This window comes from Capricornis sumatraensis, chromosome 3, assembly GCF_032405125.1.
Source record: "Capricornis sumatraensis isolate serow.1 chromosome 3, serow.2, whole genome shotgun sequence".
Taxonomy (NCBI): Eukaryota; Metazoa; Chordata; class Mammalia; order Artiodactyla; family Bovidae; genus Capricornis; species Capricornis sumatraensis.
In genome coordinates this window covers 159,867,114-159,888,555 of record NC_091071.1, presented here as the reverse complement: position 1 = coordinate 159,888,555, position 21,442 = coordinate 159,867,114, and the positions used below count along the sequence as shown (strand labels likewise).

The 21,442-nt window shown below is 40.3% G+C and overlaps 1 protein-coding gene across 1 annotated transcript in view; it reads left to right on the top strand.

The window, feature by feature from the left end:
• COL4A4 (collagen type IV alpha 4 chain) overlaps positions 1-21,442 on the top strand; it is a 148,172-nt gene that overhangs the window by 68,262 nt on the left and 58,468 nt on the right. The window contains exons 20-26 of the mRNA XM_068969399.1: positions 4,960-5,124; positions 9,799-9,892; positions 10,884-11,043; positions 16,550-16,622; positions 17,795-17,901; positions 19,439-19,622; positions 21,016-21,084. Coding sequence (XP_068825500.1) covers positions 4,960-5,124; positions 9,799-9,892; positions 10,884-11,043; positions 16,550-16,622; positions 17,795-17,901; positions 19,439-19,622; positions 21,016-21,084 — 852 coding nt within the window. The remainder of the gene's footprint in view (positions 1-4,959; positions 5,125-9,798; positions 9,893-10,883; positions 11,044-16,549; positions 16,623-17,794; positions 17,902-19,438; positions 19,623-21,015; positions 21,085-21,442) is intronic.

Genomic DNA, 21,442 nt, shown 5'->3' with positions numbered 1-21,442 from the left:
CAGGAGAATTGATTAAACATGTGAGGAGAAAAGTCTGGAATACATGTAATTCTATTCAATCTGTCTCATGTTCTGTTTCCTGAGGAGTAAAAAGTTTTCTGAGATATTCAACCGTGAACTACAGAGTTCTTGTTTAATCTTCCACGAAGCTGGCTTTCACTTGGGAGAGTCTGATGACCACAAAGTCAGTAAATAAAGCTTTATTTAGTTCATTTACTCTTTAGACATTGTAGCCATGGTTTAATTGACCCAGGACTGTATAAATCATATAGACCACTCTCTCAGTCAGGAGGTACTAGGCTCTCGTCTTACATTTCTCCTTTCAGGCTTGTTTATAATAAAATAGTGCTTCCAGCAGGTTGAAATCAAAACCCAGTGGGAGTAAGTAGCACATGTCTCTAGGGAATTTCAAACCAAGTATATAACAAGAAGCCTCTTTATCCCAAAAATCTTTTAAAAAAGAATTAACCCATATTTGGACTTCAACCCATAGTAGGAAGTAATTTTATATGCTATAGTATTTACATTACATCATGCACATATATGTATCCATACATACATTTGGTTGAAACACAAATCTCACAAAATAATATCTGTGGGGTATATGAGACACTCCTGTTTTTATTCCATTCTTTTCTTTTGAAAAAAAAAAAAAAAGGTTTTAATGCTGGCCACAACTTCGCTGATATTGTGTCCTGTTGGTGGGTGATGGAGGCTGCAGTGTGCTGTACACTGTAACCCATTCTCCCTGTTGGAAGCTGGTTGAGGTTTTTCCCTGGCCCTGGGGCGAGACAGCAAGCAGGCAGCTTTCAGGTTCATTCTAAGTCAGGTCTAAGGAATGTTATAAAGACAAGATGGCAACCAAGTCCATAGGAGGACATGTTCATTTTGTTTTAAGGACACCCATGTATGCAGCTTTTATTATACCTATTCAATTTTATAATTGTCTATAGTATTTACCTTGAAGTTTTGGAGTCAAACACCTATGATTGAATCCCAACCTTCACAATCAATGTGTGGTGAAAAAGTTACATGTTTATACAGTGAACTAACATTTCTTTGGCCACCTGATGTGAAGAGCTGACTCATTTGAAAAGACCCTGATGCTGGGAAAGATTGAGGGCAGGAGGAGAAGGGGACGACAGAGGATGAGATGGTTGGATGGTATCACTGACTTGATGGACATAGGTTTCGGTGGACTCTGGGAGTTGGTGATGGACAGGGAGGCCTGGCGTGCTGCGGTTCATGGGGTTGCAAAGAGTTGGACGTGACTGAGCGACTGAACTGAGCTGAACTGAACATTTCATGTTGTAGTGCTTACAAGCTGTGTAATCTTGGACACTTATTAACTCTCTGTTCCTCAGTTTTCCCATCTGCAAAATTGAGTTCTTGTTACAGTTGAAAGAAGTAATATGTATAGTTTTTAGAATACAACTTGGCGTAAAGACTCACTATGTTAGCTATTATTAGCATTTCTTACATTGGGCCTAAATTTACTGTGCTTTATCTATAAGGTACAACCTTTACAAGTTGTTTGAGGAGTAAAGCTAATGTCTGAAAATATATGTAAAGCCTCAGCACATATGCACACAAGAATGAAAGCCATCTATTTACTTTGGGTGCTACATTGCTGATGACAAACGGGGTTCCAATTGTCTGTTGCTAAACAAGTAACCCCAAACCTAGTGGTTTAAAACAACAACATCCAGTATAAACCCTTCACTCTTTCCATGGTTCAGGAGTTCAGGAGGCATAAACCCAAGTGATTCCAGAGCAAAGGTTTTCATCTAGTTATAGCTGTAGACTAGCTGGAACAGAAACGTGAGGACTGGCCAGGCATCTCTCCCATTCGTCTCTCATATAGTCTCAGACCTTGCTGTGTGGCTCTGCACTAACTTAGACTTCCTTACAGCATGGTGGCTTCCAGGTGATAATGTTGCTTCCATGGTGGTTCAGGACTCCAGTCCCAAGCATTTCAGCTCACAAGGCAGAACCTGAATCGTCTTTAAGAATCTGGCCTGGGAAGCCATACAGCGTCACTCCCACCAAAGTTGATTGGTTAGAACAGTCACCAAAGGCTGCCACATTGCAGGGAAGAAGGACCTCCACTTCTTGCTAGGAGAGTGTCAGGGTTCTGCAAGAGTGTGAGATGCAAGAGCTACCAGGACGCCATCTTTAATAATGACCATCTTCCATCCGAGAGATTCTGGTACTACGTGTGCTTAGGAGGAAGCAGCTAGGAGAAGTGGTTGCTATCATATGAGGGCTTCTGGCTGTCTTTTAGCCAAAGCTGTCAGTATGGGGTGGGTGCAGTAGGGTATCAAGGGGAGGCAGGATTCAGCTGCTCCTGCATTACTTTGACTTCCCCTGAACACAGTGAATATTACTTTGACCTCCCCTGAGCTTCCAATCCTTCGCTGAGAACTTGCTATAGCCAGATACTACATTAAGGTCCTTATGTGGATTATTTTGTTTCATCCTCATTAGAAGCCTCTGAGGAAGATGTAGAGAATTAAATAAGTTACATAACCTACTTTGGTACCTGTGGTTGGAGAGACAGAGGCCAGGTTCAAATCTAGCATCTCTATGCTTTCCACCAAGCTACATGGTTATATTATTTTACCTCTACATAGATAATTATATGAGTCCAATTTTTGGCTGTTAAGAAAGTATGCTCCCCATTTAATTTGAGCATAAAACATTAGAAGACTATCTCCATATAAGCATATTGCTGCTTATATGGAGCTGCTGCTGCTGTTCCTGCTGCAGCTATGAGTATGCTGCTCATACTGCTGCTGCTGCTGCTGCTAAGTCGCTTCAGTCGTGTCCAACTGTGCGACCCCATAGATGGAAGCCCATCAGGCTCCCCCATCCCTGGGATTCTCCAGGCAAGAACATTGGAGTGGGCTGCCATTTCCTTCTCCAATGCATGAAAGTGAAAGTGAAGTCACTCAGTTGTGTCCGACTCTTAGCGACCCCATGGACTGCAGCCCACCAGGCTCCTCCATCCATGGGATTTTCCAGGCAAGAGTACTGGAGAGGGTTGCCATTGCCTTCTCCTAGTCAATGATAATTATACAAACAAAGTGCTTAAAATTATATGCTAGATACCTATCTGAGGGCTACCCTAAGAGTTCAGATGGTAGAGTATCCACTTGCAATGCAGGAGATCTGGGCTCGATTCCTGAGTCAGGAATCTCCCCTGGAGAAGGAAATGGAAACCCATTCCAGTATTCTTGCCCGGAGAATCCCATGGACAGAGGAGGCTGACGGTCTACAGTCCATGGGGTTGCAAAGTGTCGGACACGACTGAGCAACTAACACACACACACACACACACACACACACACACACATGCACAGATGCCTGTCTGCATGATTTAATGCATTACCTCATTTATTTTCTCCTTATTTAAAAATTTTATTGAAGTATAGTTGCTGTACAGTATTACAAGTTATAGGTGTACAGTATCAGTCAGTCAGTTCAGTTGCTCAGTCGTATCTGACTCTTTGCAACCCCATGGACTGCAGCACGCCAGGCCTCCCTGTCACCAACTCCCAGAGTTTACTCAAACTCATGTCCATTGAGTTGGTGATGCCATCCAACCATCTCATCCTCTGTCCTCCTCTCCTTCTCCTGCCTTCAATCTTTCCCAGCATCAGGGTCTTTCCTAATGAGTTAGTTCTTTGCACCAGGTGGCCAAAGTATTGGAGTTTCAGTTTTAGCATCAATCCTTCCAATGAGTATTCAGGACTGATTTTCTTTAGGATGGACTGGTTGGATCTCCTTGCTGTTCAAGGGACTCTCAAGAGTCTTCTTCAACACCACAGTCCAAAAGCATCAACTCTTCAGTGCTCAGCTTTCTTTATAGTTCAACTCTCACATCCATACATGACTACTGGAAAAACCATAGCTTTGACTAGATGGACCTTTGTGGGCAAAGTAATGTCTCTGCTTTTTAACATGCTGTCTAGGTTGGTCATAACTTTTCTTCCAAGGAGCAAGTATAGTGCTTCACAATTTTAAGGATTATGTGCCAGTTATGGTTTTTATAAAATATTGGCTATATTGCCCATTTTGTACAATATATCTTTGTAGCTTATGTTATACGTAATAGTTTGTCACTCCCTACCCCAGAATTGCCCCCCCCTCAGATCTCCCTCCAGTAACTACTAATTTGTTCTCTGTATCTTTAAATCTGCTTCCCTTTTTTTATATTCAGTAGTTTGCTGTAATTTTTAGATCCCATGTATAAATGATATCATATAGTATTTGTTTTACTGTGAGCTCATATTTTAATTCACTGAATGTGTTGATATGTTTGTTCAGGTTCAGTTCAGTTCAGCTGAGTCGTTCAGTCGTGTCCGACTCTTTGCGACCCCATGAATCGCAGCATACCAGGCCTCCCTGTCCATCACCAACTCCTGGAGTTCACTCAGACTCACGTCCATCGAGTCAGTGATGCCATCCAGCCATCTCATCCTCTGTCGTCCCCTTCCCCTCCTGCCCCCAATCCCTCCTAGCATCAGAGTCTTTTAGGTTCTATCAAATTATCAAGGTGGAAAGACTTTAAAAGTAAATTTAATTAAATAATATATACTACTTTCCCAATAATTCCAAAGAAAGGACAAAAAGTAAGAAAATTTGATTCCCCAAATCTTTCTTATTACCACTTGTGTTCTTGTTTCAAAGGAGTTGAGGCATTTTGATGGCTGGGATACTTGGTATTATTTTATTTTATTTTATATATATATATATATATTTTTTACTTGGTTATTTTTAAACTGCAATTTTTTTTTCCTTAAAAAAATTCCACAGCCTAATAACTGAGCGACTGAACTGAACTGAACTGAAGAAAGATGGACTGATTTTTATTTTTTCCACAGAAAAATTTTTTTGAGAGTATTAATGTGAGATTATCTAAGTAGATGTGGTTTTCATTCTTGATTTCTCTTGGAGGCATGACAGGACCTCCTGGGCCACGAGGGTTTCCTGGTCACCCCGGATTTCCAGGGGCAGCTGGTGTTCCTGGGAGAGCTGATTCTGCTCCAGGAAAACCAGGCAACCAGGGACCAACCGGGCTGCCTGGGGTGCCGGGACTGCCGGGACCTCCAGGATCAGATGGTAAAGTGCTCTTCATTCGCATTTCATAACGTTTACGTTACATTTGATATTTGCAGTATCATCCAGAAAATGTGACTTTCCAAATTTTTAAAAAGTTGTCTAATATTTTATAAGCCATGTTAGTATTATTAACAATATAAAAACGTCAACTGATATTGACCTACCACATCAATTAAAGTATGTGGAAATGTTTGGTTGAGAATTTAAGTGTGATGATAGAATTTTGTAAATTAGCACACTTTTTATTTTTTGAATATAGTTTTTGTTTTATGAGTCATATGCAGACCAGACTTAAGAGTCAAACAGCTCTATAAAGCCTTTTGTGAAAAATAACCATCCCAGAATCTCCTATTCTGTCCACCCCAGGGGCAATTATTTCCACACAGTTAGCTAAATCTTCTGTTATTTGTATGACCATTTAGCAAACATGTGCCGCTATTTCCTAATTTTTCGGTTTGAGCATTATCGTTTGACTTTCCTGTCCACAGATGAATGTCCCTCTTTCCTTGCCACACAGGCACATTTTCTATTTCTACAACCTATCAATACAGTTATCATTATTATTTTAGTTAAATATTCAGTATCTATACTGAAGGATTGTATAAATGTTACTCATTCGTTTAGTCATATAATAATATGTATTACTCTTGTGCTTTCCCAGCATGGCATTTAGTTAATAATTGTCTTAACATTCTTTTTGTGTGTTTGCTTGGTTTTCAATATACTTGTTGCTAATTCAACCTCAAATCATTGAGAATTGTATAAATCTCTTAATCATATATTCTAACTCATTACCAGTGTTATCTCTTTGAATAAATCTCTTCTGGAGCTTTATGAATGTTCAAGTTAGGTCAGGTTCCAATTTCATAAGCTGATGCTAAGATCCTGCCTTGAGATCTTCCTTCATCGTTATCCTAGGAATTGTGTCTCTACCTCTCTGTCTGTCTCTGCCTGTCTTTCTTTGGGTTCTTTTCTCCCCACAACTCATATAGTTCTTCGGTCGCTTTCGGTTCAGTTCAGTCACTCAGTTGTATTCAACTCTTTGTGATCCCGTGGACTGCAGCACACCAGGCTTCCCTGTCCATCACCAGCTCCCAGAGCTTATTCAAACTCATGTCCATCGAGTTGGTGATGCCATCCAACCATCTCATCCTCTGTCCTCCTGCCTTCAATCTTTCCCAGCATCAGGGTCTTCTCCAGTGAGTCAGTTCTTCACGTCAGGTGGCCAAAGTATTGGAGCTTCATGTTCAGCATCAATCCTTCTGATGAATATTCAGGACTGATTTCCGTTATGATTGACTGGTTTGACTCCTGGCAGTCCAAGGGACTCTCAAGAGTCTTCTCCAACACCACAGTTCAAAAGCATCAGTTCTTCAGTACTCAGCTTTCTTTATAATCCAACTCTCACATCCACACATGACTATTGGAAAAACCATAGCTTTGACTAGATGGACTTTTGTGGGCAAAGTAATGTCTCTGTTTTTTGATACACTGTCTAGGTCGGTCATAGCTTTTCTTCCAAGGAGTAAGCATCTTTTAATTTCATGGCTGCAGTCACCATCTGTAGTGATTTTGGAGCCCAGGAAAATAAAGTATGTCACTGTTTCCATTGTTTCCCCATCTATTTGCCATGAAGTGATGGGGCCGGATGCCATAATCTTCATTTTCTGAATGTTGAATTTTAATTCAGTATTTTCACTCTCCTCTTTCACCTTCATTAAGAGGCTCTTGTTCCTTTTCGCTTTCAAGCAAAAGGGTGGTGTCATCTGCATATCTGAGCTTATTGATATTTCTCCCAGCAATCTTGATTCCAGCTTGTGCTTCATCCAGCCTGACATTTCTCATGATGTACTCTGCATATAAGTTAAAAAAGCAGGATGACAGTATACAGCCTTGACGTACTCCTTTCCCAATTTGGAACCAGTCCATTGTTCCATGTGCAGTTCTAAATGTTGCTTCTTGACCTGCATACAGATTTCTCAGGACCAGGTAAGGTGGTCTGGTATTCCATCTCTTTCAGAATTTTCACAGTTTGCTGTTATCCACACAATCAAAGGCTTTGGCGTGGTCAATAAAGCAGAAGTAGATGTTTCTGTGGAACTCTTGCTTTTTTGATGATCCAACAGATATTGTCAATTTGATCTCTGGTTCCTCTGCCTTTTCTAAAACCAGATTGAACATCTGGAAGTTCTCAGTTCATGTATTGTTGAAGCCTCACTTGGAGAATTTTGAGCGTTACTTTACTAGCGTGTGAGATGAGTGCAATTGTGCAGTAGTTTGAGCACTCTTTGGCATTGCCTTTCTTTGGGATTGGAATGAAAACTCACCTTTTCCAGTCCTGTGGCCACTGCTGAGTTTTCCAAATTTGCTGGCATATTGAGTGCAGCACTTTCACAGCATCATCTTTCAGGATTTGAAATAGCTCGACTGGAATTCCATCACCTCCACTAACTTTGTTCATAGTGATGCTTCCTAAGGCCCACTTGACTTTGCATTCTAGGATGTCTGGCTCTAGGTGAGTGACCACACCATCTTGGTTTTTTGGATCATTAAGATTAAGATCTTTTGGATAGTTCTTCTCTGTATTTTTGCTACCTCTTCTTAATATCTTCTGCTTCTGTTAGGTTCATACCATTTCTGTCCTTTATGGTGCCCATCTTTGCATAAAAGTTTCCCTTGTATCTCTAATTTTTTTGAAGAGATCTCTAGTCTTTCCCATTCTTTTGTTTTCCTCTATTTCTTTGCATTGATCACCAAGGAATCATTCTTTGGAACTCTGCATTCAATTGGATATATTTTTTGTTTCTACTTTGCCTTTCCCTTCTCTTCTTTTCTCAGCTATTTGTAAGGCCTGCTCAGACAACCATTTTGCCTTTTTGAATTTCTTTTTCTTGGGGATGGTTTTGATCATGGCCTCCTGTACAACATCACGAACCTCCATCCATAGTTCTTCAGGCACTCTATCATGTCTATCAGATCTAATCCCTTGAATCTATTTGTCACTTCTACTGTATAATTGTAAGGGATTGATTTAGGTCATACTTGAATGGTCTAGTGGTTTCCCCTTCTTTCCTCAGCCTTGTCTGTTGGTTTACTCTCTAATGATGCTTTGTGAGAAAGTCTGTAAGTTTGGGATATTTGAAATACCTTTATTCTACTGTGAAATTTGATTGATAGTTTGGTTGAATATAAAACTCAAGATTGCAATCATTTTTCCCTTCAGGTTTTTGAAGGCATTTTCCTTTCTTTCTTTTTTTTTTTTTTTTAGTGTTGTTACTAAGAAGTTCAGTAATCTTTAGATAGTTGATCCTTTGTTTAAAGTCTCTTTTTTCTCTGAAAGCTTCTAGGAATTTTTCCTTGTATTCAATGTCCATAAATTTCACAGTGATTTACCTCAGTGTGGGTAAATTTGCAGGCACTCAGAGCAGTTTCAATTGAACACAAATCCTTCATTTCTGGGAAAATGTCTTGAAGTAATTTTTTTGAAAATATTCTGTGGTTTTTCCCTCTTACTTTCTATTTCTGGACTCAATATATTTGTGTGTTTCAGAATCAATCCTACACATCTCTTTTTCAAATTTTCACCTATTATCTTCATCTTTTTATTTTTCCTAACACTTTCTGGTAGACTTCCTCAATTCCATATTCCAACTCTGCTTCTGAACTTTTAAATTTCTGCTTTCATAACCATATTTTTTTTAATTTCTGAGAATTTTGTTGTTGGTGTTGTTCTCTCTTAATGTATCTTTTTATAGCAGCTGTTCACGTCTCAGGGATGGAATGCCTTCCTTTATCTGCTTTTTAAACTATATAGTTTAGTTTTTAAAGATTTCTTCTTAATGTATTGTCTGTTTTCTCTTATTTGAGGGAGTTTGTTTTTTCCTGCGGCAATTTTTAAGAAGGAGTTCTTAACTATTTAGCTGTTTCTTTGACCAGTCAACCTGTGTGGGGCCTCACTGTCATTCTGCTTCAGAGGTACCAATTCCTGAGCTTTAGGAGAGATTTTTCAGTCAGCTATGCTCTTTTTATACTTCCCCCACAGCCTGCTTGGAGTTCAGCTTTTTAAAATCTGCTAAATCTTTATATATATATATATATATATATATATATATATATATATATATTGCTGTTGTTTCCTTTCTCTTGCTGTTTCTTTGTCTTAAAGAATTCTGTAATTTTATAATATTCTTTTACTGTCTGTTCGGAGAGAACAAGGAACTTACTGTTTGTACTTTACCTGTCATCTTTGATCAGATATCTCTGAATTTTTGCTTTTATAAACTCTGCTTTATGCTTTCTTTATTAGGTAATTATCGATAATTGAATGGGGGAAAATGATCTGTGCCATACACTGATTCTTACTTTATTTCTTTTGTTTTGGTATATTTGTTTGTTTTTTTTATTCCCTACCTTACCCTACAATCCATTAAATTAGGGCTGAGATTAGGGATGGTTTTAATCAGTGGTTATGGTACCAGAAGCTTGCTGTGACAACTGTATGGTCTGTTTGTATACATATTCTTATATCAGAGAGAAAGAATCTTAAGAAAGGAGTGGAAGAAAGAATGGGGGTAAGGGGATGATTGAAGTATGAGAGACGCTTCTACTTGTTTGGCAGTAGATGTTCACAAAAATTGTGTGATTCTCTCTGTACTCCCCTATCCCACCGTGAAGTTGTATATTGTACTGTTGGGCAACCTGGACCACAAGGAATAAAAGGCAAAGTGGGTCCTCCAGGAAGACAAGGCTCCAAAGGAGAAAAAGGCAAGTATTCCTCCAAGTAGAATTTCTAGGAAAAAACAGCATGTGGAGGGTTGGGGGGCATTATATGACATGTACAGTGTGGCCTTTCATTTAGGTTTTTTACTCCCTTTAGTTACCCCTGTGAGTACCTAACTCATTGTGTGCTTGTGATGTGATTAGACCTTGCCAAAAAGTCAAATCCATATTTTAGAGTATAAAGGAGACATTTATCTGCCATGAGATTTGTCTCAAAGCGGTGACTCTTTTCCATGAGATCCTCTCAATTCCTTGAAAAAAGCAGAGATAGGACAGTTTTGATCTTCAATTTCAATTTCTCTCTGTGGGTCCCATCTTTCCTAGATTCATCAAATGCCTCTAGCTCTCTGTTTCTACACTCTAAATTGTTTGGTGCATTTTTCACCGACAGAGTCAGGCAGGTATGAGAGCTGAGCAAAGTGATTATCCTAATGGTATTTTTTAGACTAAAAATCCTGATGAGTAGAAAATGCATTTAGTGAATTATCAACTGTGATATGCAGTCCAGTCAATAATCCTCTTTACATATTTTATTTGGATTCTTTAAATGTTCAAAGTTTATACTCTAACCAATTTTAGTTGTTTTTTTCAGCAGGAACCAAATTAAGAGATTATTTTTTAAGGAGGATCCAAATAAGAGCTACCTAAACTTTTAAAAATTAGAAATTTTCTTATTTTCAAAGTTTCTGCAATAGAATTCAGCATTAGCTTTCCCCCTTGATTTTACCAGGGTGAATTTTTTAAGACACGGAACACCCCATTGTCTAGAACAATATGTCCACCCACATAGACCATAGCTACCGCCGCATCATGCTCGGTACCCCACCCCCATCCCATGTTGTCAGTTGTCTGCGATAAGAATTGTGTGCATCAGACCCTTTTTGTTCTTATTCACACTATTGGTTTTGTATAGTAAGGACTTTATTGGGATTTCATTCAGGAAATATAACAAAGCTGCCTTTTATCCTCTGTCTAGGGAGCTCAGGGCTCTGTGCCTGCCAGCCTGGTCCCATGGGCCCACCAGGCCCTCCAGGGCCTCCTGGGAGGCAAGGGAGTAAGGGAGACTTGGGGCTCCCTGGGTGGCTTGGAGAAAAAGGTTCCCCAGGCCCTCCTGGTGCCAAAGGATCTCCAGGGCCACCAGTGAGTAAATTCCCAGTTTTTTTTTTTAATCTTTTAACAGAGTGGTAATTCAGTTGTACCTCTCTCTAATTTGTAGTGCTATATATATGTTTTCAATATATGTATTGTATATATTGTAATATATATAATGTGATATATATGTTTTTTATGTTTTAAAATTTATTTTTATTGAAGTATAGTTGAATTACAATACATTATATGCTTTGAATCTATAAGTACATTAATGGCAAAAAATTGTCTCTGTCCTTTTATTCATCCATTCATCATTCATTTGTTCAGTCAATTGCTTATTGAGCACCTACTATGTTCCAGGTGCTATTCCAGATACAGCAGGGACCAGAACACAATCTCCGCCCTCCGGGGGCCCCTTCTCTGTGGGGAGAATACACACACCATGACAGATAGACAAGTGAACGTACTGTATGGTAGATGGCAATAAAGTCCCTTGCCATCCAGTGTGCTTTGAGTGGAGAGAATGAGGGGCAGAGTAGCAGATGAAGTCAAAGAAATGGCTGGAGGCTAGGAGGGGTTGGAGAGCATAGTGTTTTGTAGAAGGGCTGGCTTAGAACTTGTACTCTGAATGCCGTGGAGCAGCTGGTGGAGAATCTTAAGGAGGGATAAATCTGACATTAGTTTTAACAGTATCACACTGGTAGCTTTGTTAAGGACAGACCAGAGAGGATAAGGCAATGGCACCCCACTCCAGTACTCTTGCCTGGAAAATCCCATGGATGGAGGAGCCTGGTAGGCTGCAGTCTGTGGGGTTGCGAAGAGTCAGACACGACTGAGCGACTTCACTTTCACTTTTCACTTTCATGCATTGGAGAAGGCAATGGCAACCCACTCCAGTGTTCTTGCCTGGAGAATCCCAGGAACGGGGGAGCCTGGTGGGCTGCCATCTGTGGGGTCGCACAGAGTCGGACACGACTGAAGTGACTTAGCAGCAGTAGCAGCAGCAGAGAGGATAAGGGAGGAAGTAGGAAGATTTAGCTGAGCGATTGCTCCAGTAATCCTGGTGAAATATGAAGGTGGACAGGTTTCCATATTAATTTTGGGTGTGGAGGGAGGTGGTCGGATTCTAGATATATTTTGACCACAGAGCCAACAGACTGGCTGTGAGACCAGACATGGGATATGAAAAGTAGAGAAGTGAAGGATGGAGCCAAGATGAGGGGACAGCGTGAAGAGCAAGCATGGGGTAAGAAAGGATGCAGGGCCATTGGGCACATTTTAAGTTTGAGGCACCAATTAGACAAGCAAGTGGAAGTGTTGAGTAGAATCTGAGATGATTCAAGTGAAGGATCCAGATGAGCAATCGGCCTGGAGCTATAAATATTGGCTCCGTCAGAGCTTACATGATGTTTTGTGCCAGAGAGTGGGTGAGATCTTGCCATGACTCATTTGCTGACTGTTCCAAGGAACCGTTACAAGTGCCCTGGGCTAAGGCTGTCCCTCTGAATAAGATCAGTGCCCTCCAGGGCACTCCTCTGGAGGCTGGAGACAGCCTTTGTTACAGAGGCTTAATCTTGGGGTGGCATGGGACCCAACCCTCAGCCCCAGTGTACTCTTTTCCATTTCCCTCAGGAAATCTTGGGAAAATAAGATCCCAGTTTCAGAGCCTGAAGTGAAGGTTTTTGTTTCACTCTTCCCACACCCCAGTTGTCACATTAGCAAAGTCAACTCAAGGAGAAGCTACATCCTTCATACACATATGTTGAGTGAACGCGGTTGTAATTACTAAGTATTTTGCATTTTATAGTCTGATTTTTTAAATTCAACCTTTTTTTCATAGTCATTTTTCTGTGTCGTTACTTAATCTTCTTAGTGAAGGTTTTATTGACTCTAAATTTTTTCCTGCCTTCACACTGAGTTGCTTCTCAAAGCTAGCATCTTGGATTATGAATTACAGGTTCATCCAGGGTTATCCTGGCAAAAGTTTATGTAATTCAGTTTCTCCAGGGCTTACCTCCTTAATGTTTTTAAATTTTTAATTAATATTGAAGTATAGTTCATTTACAATGTTCTATTAAACTGGCCGTATTTCTGATGTCTTTGTTCTGTATATGCTTCTGTCCATTTGACTTCTGTGTATTAAATTCATCAAGTTGGGATCACAGTTAGGGACCAGGTTCACACCATGGGGCACAGGAAAGGAAAGGAGGGAGCGAGGGATGAACAAAAGGACCCACAGACAGGGCACTCTTGCTCCTCCGTACATCTCTCTTCTGCTGATCCCTGGCCCCAGCAGCCACAGGTTGGTGGCAAAGTACCAAACAGAAAAATAGGTTTACGTTCTCTGCCATTTTTCTCTGTGATTGGACCAAAGCTTTAAATTCATTGCCTCAGCCTGAGAGCACTTCCTAGGATGGGAGTTTCCCACCAGGATGCTCTAGTGCAAGGCAGAGGGCTTAGGAGCTCGTGGACCAAGCTTCACACCCTAACTCTGACACTGGTGATTTCTGCGGCCTTCCTGGAAAATCTATATCCCATCACCTGTCCTCCAGGGTTCGTAGGAATTCAGTTCAGCCATGCATTGAGAGCTGTCACACACCAGTGAACCAGATGACCAGGGTCACTGGCCCTGAGGAGCTGCAGGGCAAACCAGAGGTCACAGACTGACAAGGGCCAAACCTCTGGCAGTTTTGGATTGTCTTTCTTTTTGTATTCTTCATATGAGATCTGTGGCTGCCTTTGAGAAACTGGAAGTTCATTAACACAGGTCAATGTGTTCCCGCTGCTGCCACAAGCTGAGAGGTGGTCATGCCTATGAGAGGAGGTTGGGGTGCTCTAGTGTCCACTATGCTCTTTTGCCTGCTTCTCAGAAGGGCACAGCCCCCTGATGGGCATCAATGGCTGAAGTCCCTGCTTTGGCTTCATATAAAATAACTGGTACATGCCTGGCGGAGAGGTCTTCTTTGTTGCTGCTGAGATTTTGTTGTTGTGTTAACCTTTGCCCTGGAAGTATTTTAGGTTCCACATTTGTTTCACTGTAATCCAAGGCCGTGAAGGCAAGATGGTTTTGTTAACTATAGTGTCTTCTGTACCCATAATAACGCCTGGCAACTTGTAGGTTCTCAGTAAATCTTTTCATCAAAATCCAAACACAGCGCTGGTAATGTTTTTTTCCCCCTTACTAGCTCAACGAAGTCTATGATCTGACTGTAATACTTAAAATTCTACACCTGCAGAGCATTAGAACTGTTTGTCTTAAGTCTCCAGTGTGCTAGCTAATAAACTTCTCAGACTCCAGGGTGAATTTGATCTTTAGGGTGATAGTGTAGGGCTTCCCTGGTGGCTCAGACAGTAAAGAATCTGCCTGCAGTGCAGGAGACCTGGATTCGATTCCTGGGTCAGGAAGATTTCCTGGAGAAGGAAATGGCAACCCACTCCAATATTCTTGCCTGGAGAATCCCATGAACAGAGGAGCCTGATGGTCTACAGTCTGTGGGGTTGCAAAGAGTCCATGGGATCGCAAAAGTAAACTGTTCAGACTCCCAGGGTGAGTTTGATCTTTAGGGTACCCCGGTCTTGTTTATTTAAGCTTGCCATTGTCAATCTCTTTCTGGAGAGAAACTGGTTCATGTGCTCTGGGAATAGCTTTCTGTCGTGATAGTTCAGGTACTAGAAGGACATTTTCATTAACCAGCTCTTGGATTGGATGCTGTCTGCCGTACACTTTGGCCAGTCTCATTGTTAACTTAAGGCTTAGCATAGACAGTAAAAGTAAGAATTAAGACAACGAACACTTCACCTATCTTCCCACTTTATGATTTCTAAAGCTCTTCTCTTGTCTGTTTCTACAAAGAATTTTTTTCAGCTCTCCCTTCTGGACATCATTACACACAGGATGGTGTCCTAGAATGATATTTTGGGGAGTATTGAGTGCTGTGTGCAAAGTGATATTTTCTTTACACTAAGTGGCTCCCAACCGTTTGGTCCACTTAATTTTGATACCTGTTGTGTACATTTTAGGCTGTTTCTTCGCTCACTGAGCCTGCCATTGTGCTTATTTCCAGTGGCACCTCTATTAGTTTGTGAGTTCACTGCTCACAAACTAATAGAAACCAAGCAAAAAGATAATAAAGTCTGCCAGAGCATGTTGTTAGATTGTATGAAGATAAGACAAAGTAGCATCTGCATAAGCAAAGCAAATATTCCATTAGTCATTTTTACTTCCTTCCAGATTCTTATCTATGTTTCTTGATTATTGAAGTCATTAGATAAGTGACCTTAAGCTATGTACAGTGTGTTTCTATAATTGTATTTACTGTAATGCTTGGTCATTCTAATATACCAAAAGTAGGATAAAAATTTTTTGAGATAGCTTAATATTTGATAATACTTAACGCTTACAAAACCATGACCCAAATAGTCCAGTCTCAGAGCAGTGCTGAGATCAAAAGATAATAAACCCATTGGCCAAAATTAGTTGTTTACTTGTTATAAAGTGGAAATACATTGATTACAGAAAGTGTTCTTATTTTGCCTTCTCTTGTTCATCAGTGTTCATCAGTATCACAGTTGTTTTCATCCCTAGGAACTTGCATCCCTCACGTCTGCATTCAACTCTAGTGGCAGCTCTTTTTTTTAATTGTTAAATTTTTTGGCTGCACCTTGCAGCATGTGGGATCTTAGTTCTCTGACCAGAAATCGAACCCTCTGCATTGGAAGCACAGAGTCTTAACCACTGGACCACCAGGGATGTCCCTAGTGGCTCGGAAGGTAAAGAATTTGCCTGCAATGCAGAAGACCTGGGTGTGGTCCTTGGGTTGGTTGGACACCACTGAGTGACTAACACCTTCACTTTCACCAGGGAGGTCCCTCTAGTGGCAGCTTTTGTGGTTACCTCCCCGCCTTTTCCTCCCAATTCTACACTGCAACACCCCAAATAGTCAATTTTTTTATTATAAATTATTTTGAGTTGCTTTTATTTTATGACTCCCCAAAAGTTGCACAATCATACAGAGAGGTCCCATGAATCCTTCACCCAGCTTCCCCCAATGATATCTTGTTGTTGGTTAGTCGCTAAGTAGTGTCTGACTCTTTTGTGACCCCATGGACTGCAGCATTACCAAGCTCCTGTCTACGGTATTTCACAGGCGAGACTACTAGAGTGGGTTGCCATTTCCTCCTCCAGGGAATCTTCTGGACCCAAGGATTGAACCTCTGTCTCTTGCATTGGCAGGCAGATTCTTTACCACTGAGCCACCAGAGAAGCCCCCAGTTATATCTTATTTAAACAGAGTACATTGCCAAAACCAAGAAACTGACAATGATTTCTATCGATCCCAGTGCAGAGTTTATTCAGATTCCACCAGTATTACATGCAGTTCAAGAACCTCAATTTTGTAAGGCAGGGAGGAAAGAGAATGATACCAATGGTGCCAAACTAGAATCTGGAACAGGTGATTTAGAAGGAAAGAGGAGAGAGGTTGGAGGTATTCAAATAACTTTTGAAACTTTTGACTCATCACAGTTAAACTGACTTGTTCTTCTTTTCACCAAGGGAAAACCTGGTGCCTCAGGACTACCTGGCAACAAAGGAGAAAAAGGTGACATGGTTGTACCGAGAGTGAAAGGTGAGCATAATCAATCACTTTGCTCCCTGCCATTTTATGAATGATGTATGAACCATTCTTTTGCATTAATTTTCCCTGTGACCTAAGATCAATTCTGTAATTCGATTTGAGATTGTTGAGATTGCTTAAACATATTCCCTGCCCTTCAGAGTCTTGTGAATGTTGAGCCTAAATCCTCTGTATCTTATCTGAAAACACAAATACTCCTTTAGTCACATACTCAAATCCTCTTTGTTGTGAATTGGGTTTGATGGAAACAAGACCTCGTTTGACTTGTCCAGTGTTTATTCACTGCACTGTAGAATCTTGTATTAATCAAGAAAGTTTGGGGGGACTTCCCTGGTGGTCCAGTGGTTAAGACTTCACCTCCCAGTGCAGGGGATGCCAGTTTGATCCCTGGTTGGCGAACTAAGATCCCACATACTGCAGGGCAACTGAGCCTGAACGCTGCAATAAACATGACCCAACAAAGTCAAATAAATATTTTTTTTTAAAGAATATTTTGGTTGTCAGTGACAGAAACCCAGCTTGAAGTAGTGTTTTTAGAAAAGTAATTTATTGACTTACCTGAGAAAAATTTGAAAGGTTAGATGTATGATTTGCACTGGGATGCCTGCATTGGAAGGCTGTCTTGGCTTCTTGTATCTTTCATTGTGCTATCTGCATTTTCTCCCCATCTGGTTTTCTCTTGGCTATGGGTACATGACCGCAGGCAGCTCCAAGTTCACGACCAGAGGTGAAAGAGAGCTCAACTTCTTTTTGCTCCAGTTAGGGAAAAAAGTCCAGGAAGGACTGGATTAGCCTGGGGCACATGCCCAACCATGGACCATTTCCCCATTCACTAACTATGGCCAAGGGCTGGGTACCAAGTTTGGCATCACACAAGCTGAGGAAGATGCTGTAGAGACTGGCACCTCCACACACAATCTCTTTGTCAGAATGAGAAAAGAAACGCTTCTCAAATAAGAGAATCAGCGGGTTTGGCCACTGTCAATCTCCCGTCTGATTTTTCCATGATTGTCTTTGCGTGACTTTAGTCAGCTGAGACACTCAGAGGAATCTCTACCTGCCCATGCAGAGTCAAGGTCATTGCCTTTATTTTCAGTCCTTTGTTTCCTTTCACCTTTGCTCACTGCTGAGAAGGACTTAAATCTTTTGGCCTTTGTTCCCAGGACACAAAGGAGAAAGAGGGCCTGATGGGCCCCCTGGACTTCCAGGGCAGCAGGGACAACACGGTCGAGATGGATATGCTGGAGAAAAGGGAGACCCAGGGCTGCCTGTATGTATAATTCTCCTGCCATAGAGTTTCACTCATACGGTCACAAAGCATCCCGGTTTAAAAAGCTAAACTCAGTAGAGTGTCAACATGCTGCAAATCAGAGTCACCTTTGATTTACTGCCACCAGAAGATGGTTGTTATAAAGATATGGCATATTGCAGATGGTCTAAGATCCTGAGTGGTGGTTCACCACGGCAAGACGTTCTGTCTCTAGTCTTTGTATTATTTTCACGGTGTTTATTTCCTTCTGGGACCCGTGTCTCTGTGAAGCCCCCACTGGTTTCAGGTCTGTTCAGTTGACTCTGTACAGTGGAGGATACATGCAGGTCCTGAGAACTGCCTTCAGTTCTGTTTCCTGATGGAGAAGCAAAGTGGCAAACAAGAAAGGAGGCACTAGGGCAGATCTACTGGGTGGACACATTGGCTGATGCAGGGTCCCACGAATAAATGGCATTTTCTGCATTTTTCAAACATGCTTTGGATGGAGATTACATGTAGCTAATGAAATTCCTAAGAAAAGACTATGAGACATAATGTAGGGGATATGGGTTCGATCCCTTGTCAGGGCACTAAGATCCCACATACCTCAGGGCCAAAAAACCAAAACAGAAAACAGAAGCAATATTGTAACAAATTCAGTAAAGATGTTAAAAATGGCCCACATCAAAAAATCTTTAAAAATAAAAGATGTAACACACATAACTTTCTGTATTTGAGGCATAACACACACACCTGAAGAACATATGCTGTATATGTCTGTAAAAAATCTAGGGTAAACACTTTATTTATTTTTTTTTTTTTAAAGAGCATTCATCTGTATTCATTCTTTTTTTTTTTTCTATTTTTTCTTTTTATTTTATTTTTTTAAATTTTAAAATCTTTAATTCTTACATGCGTTCCCAAACATGAACCCCCCTCCCACCTCCCTCCCCATAACATCTCAGTGGGTCATCCCCATGCACCAACCCCAAGCATGCTGTATCCTGTGTCAGACATGGACTGGTGATTCAATTCTTACATGATAGTATACATGATAGAATGCCATTCTCCAAAATCATCCCACCCTCTCCCTCTCCCTCTGAGTCCAAAAGTCCGTTATACACAGCTGTGTCTTTTTTCCTGTCTTGCATACAGGGTCGTCATTGCCATCTTTCTAGATTCCATATATATATGTTAGTATACTGTATTGGTGTTTTTCTTTCTGGCTTACTTCACTCTGTATAATCGGCTCCAGTTTCATCCATCTCATCAGAACTGATTCAAATGAATTCTTTTTAACGGCTGAGTAATACTCCATTGTGTATATGTACCACAGCTTTCTTATCCATTCATCTGCTAATGGACATCTAGGTTGTTTCCATGTCCTGGCTATTATAAACAGTGCTGCGATAAACACTTTAAATTACACTTGCTATTAAGTAACTTTTGGAATCACTGGCTTTCTGCATGCGTTTCTGTAGCCTATGGTGACAATGATAGCTTTGTGTTCATGGCCTTTCAAAGACTGATGATTGACTTGTGATGCAAATGTTCCCAGGGTGATCACGAAGATGCAGCCCCAGGTGATGAAGGGCCTCCTGGACCGCCAGGCCCCACTGGCAGAGCGGGACCTAGGGGGCCCCCAGGCCTGGGATTTCCTGGCCCCCCAGGAGAGAGAGGGCAACCAGGAGCTCCAGGCTGGCCAGGCAACAGGGGTCCTGATGGTCGGAAGGGTCAGAAAGGTAACTTTCAATGTTCTTGTGGCAGAATTTCAGGTGCAATTATGGAAATTAAAGTGAGCCTCTCTTCTGAGCAGAGATATTATAGCTGTGGCAGAACCTCTAAAATAAAATGCCTACAAGTTGCTGTTCAAACCTTGAATGTTGTCAAATAAAAACATTACAGCACAATCAATATTTAAAACAAGTCTTTAAAATGCTAAGCTGTCTTTGCTGTTTTACTGGTTTGGCAACTTGCCTTTCATTCATTTCTCCATATCACTGTGGACAATCTGACTGTGTTTAAAATTACATATGTGTATATATTCAAAATCTCTCTTTTTTACAGTCTTTTGAGATAATTTGTAATACTTTAATAAAAAACAAAACCAACATTTCATTTTAAAATACAGTATTGCCCATGAAAACCCATTTGTAAGCATTCTAGGGAGGGAAAAAAGTGGTCTTTTAACTATATTTGACATTTATTTGAATTCCAAACAAGAAAATGATTTATAGTTTTATAGCTGAAAACTTTTAAAAACTTGGAAAAAGATTTATTTAAGATTTTCTCTTTTGTAATATGTACATGTATCTTGGGTTACATAGTTAATTGTGGAATTTTATAATATAATAATATCTTTGGGTCTTGTTTTGATGACATAGACAAATACCTCAAAATTTGATATGGATTAAGATTATGGTCTGTGACCATCAAAATCATCTAGCATGATTTTTATTCATGTGGTTCATTTTTTATTTGACAGCATTTAATGTAATACATTAGGAGATATAATTTCTATTAAAAGGGGAACATTGCATTTTAAAGGAGAAGAGAACTCAGAGGCACAACTTTGAAGTTTTTTTTTCTCTAAATAAAATGAGGGATGACAAAAACCACATTGCAGGGTCATTAGGAAAACAAGAGAGAGAGAATGTATTTGAAACATGGCAGGCCCTCAAAAAATGGCATTTTTAAATTAATCTCTCTCCCAGTCTATTTTTCTTTGGGTACAAGTCCTCTATATCCAGAGCCAAATCTTGGAATCTCAGTGTAGGATGCTTACTACTGTTTTGTAATTTATCAGAGCTTCTGACTCCACTGTATTAAGCATCCATGGACCTATAAATTTATTATTTTCTATATATTATTAATTAAACTATTTCTTAGAATCAACATTTTCCTTATTCCCCTTTTGTTTTATTACTGTTCTGTCAGTTGAAGCTCAGATTTCAGGATAGATCTTCTGGAAATTCAAAATAAAAGTAATTCAAGTGACCTAATGATGGCCGGGAGTCTTTTTTTCTTTTGAATGTCACATTTTCTGTATGAAAAAGCATTTTGATCAAGCTGTTATTGAGACTTGCATTGATCTATCAATTGTATGAATGTCACTTTTTTTTTTTTTCATTTCAGGTGATACAATTCCTTGTAACGTAACATACCCTGGGAGGCCAGGCCCTCCAGGTTTTGATGGTCCTCCAGGTACTATCAAGGGGAAGTTCCTGTCATACACATTCTCAGAGTAAAAGAACCTGCAAGCCAGATAAACCAATAGCAAATCCTCAGGGAGTTCTTCAGGCTATTTCTACATTGATTATAAAGTTTTGAGGGACTCTGGGGAAACAGGATTTGTAGGCATTACCCCTAAGTCCCCTGTCTACCAAACACACTCTGAATAATATTTCTGTGCAGCAAAATTTACCTTGATTTGATCACATATCAGCAAAACTTACTGCCCTTTTAACACAAAAACTAAACATTTTAAAACTCTATCTTTTATTTACCTCTGCCCAGAGAGTGAAAAAATTGCTTACTAATTTTAAATTTTACTCTATTCTGC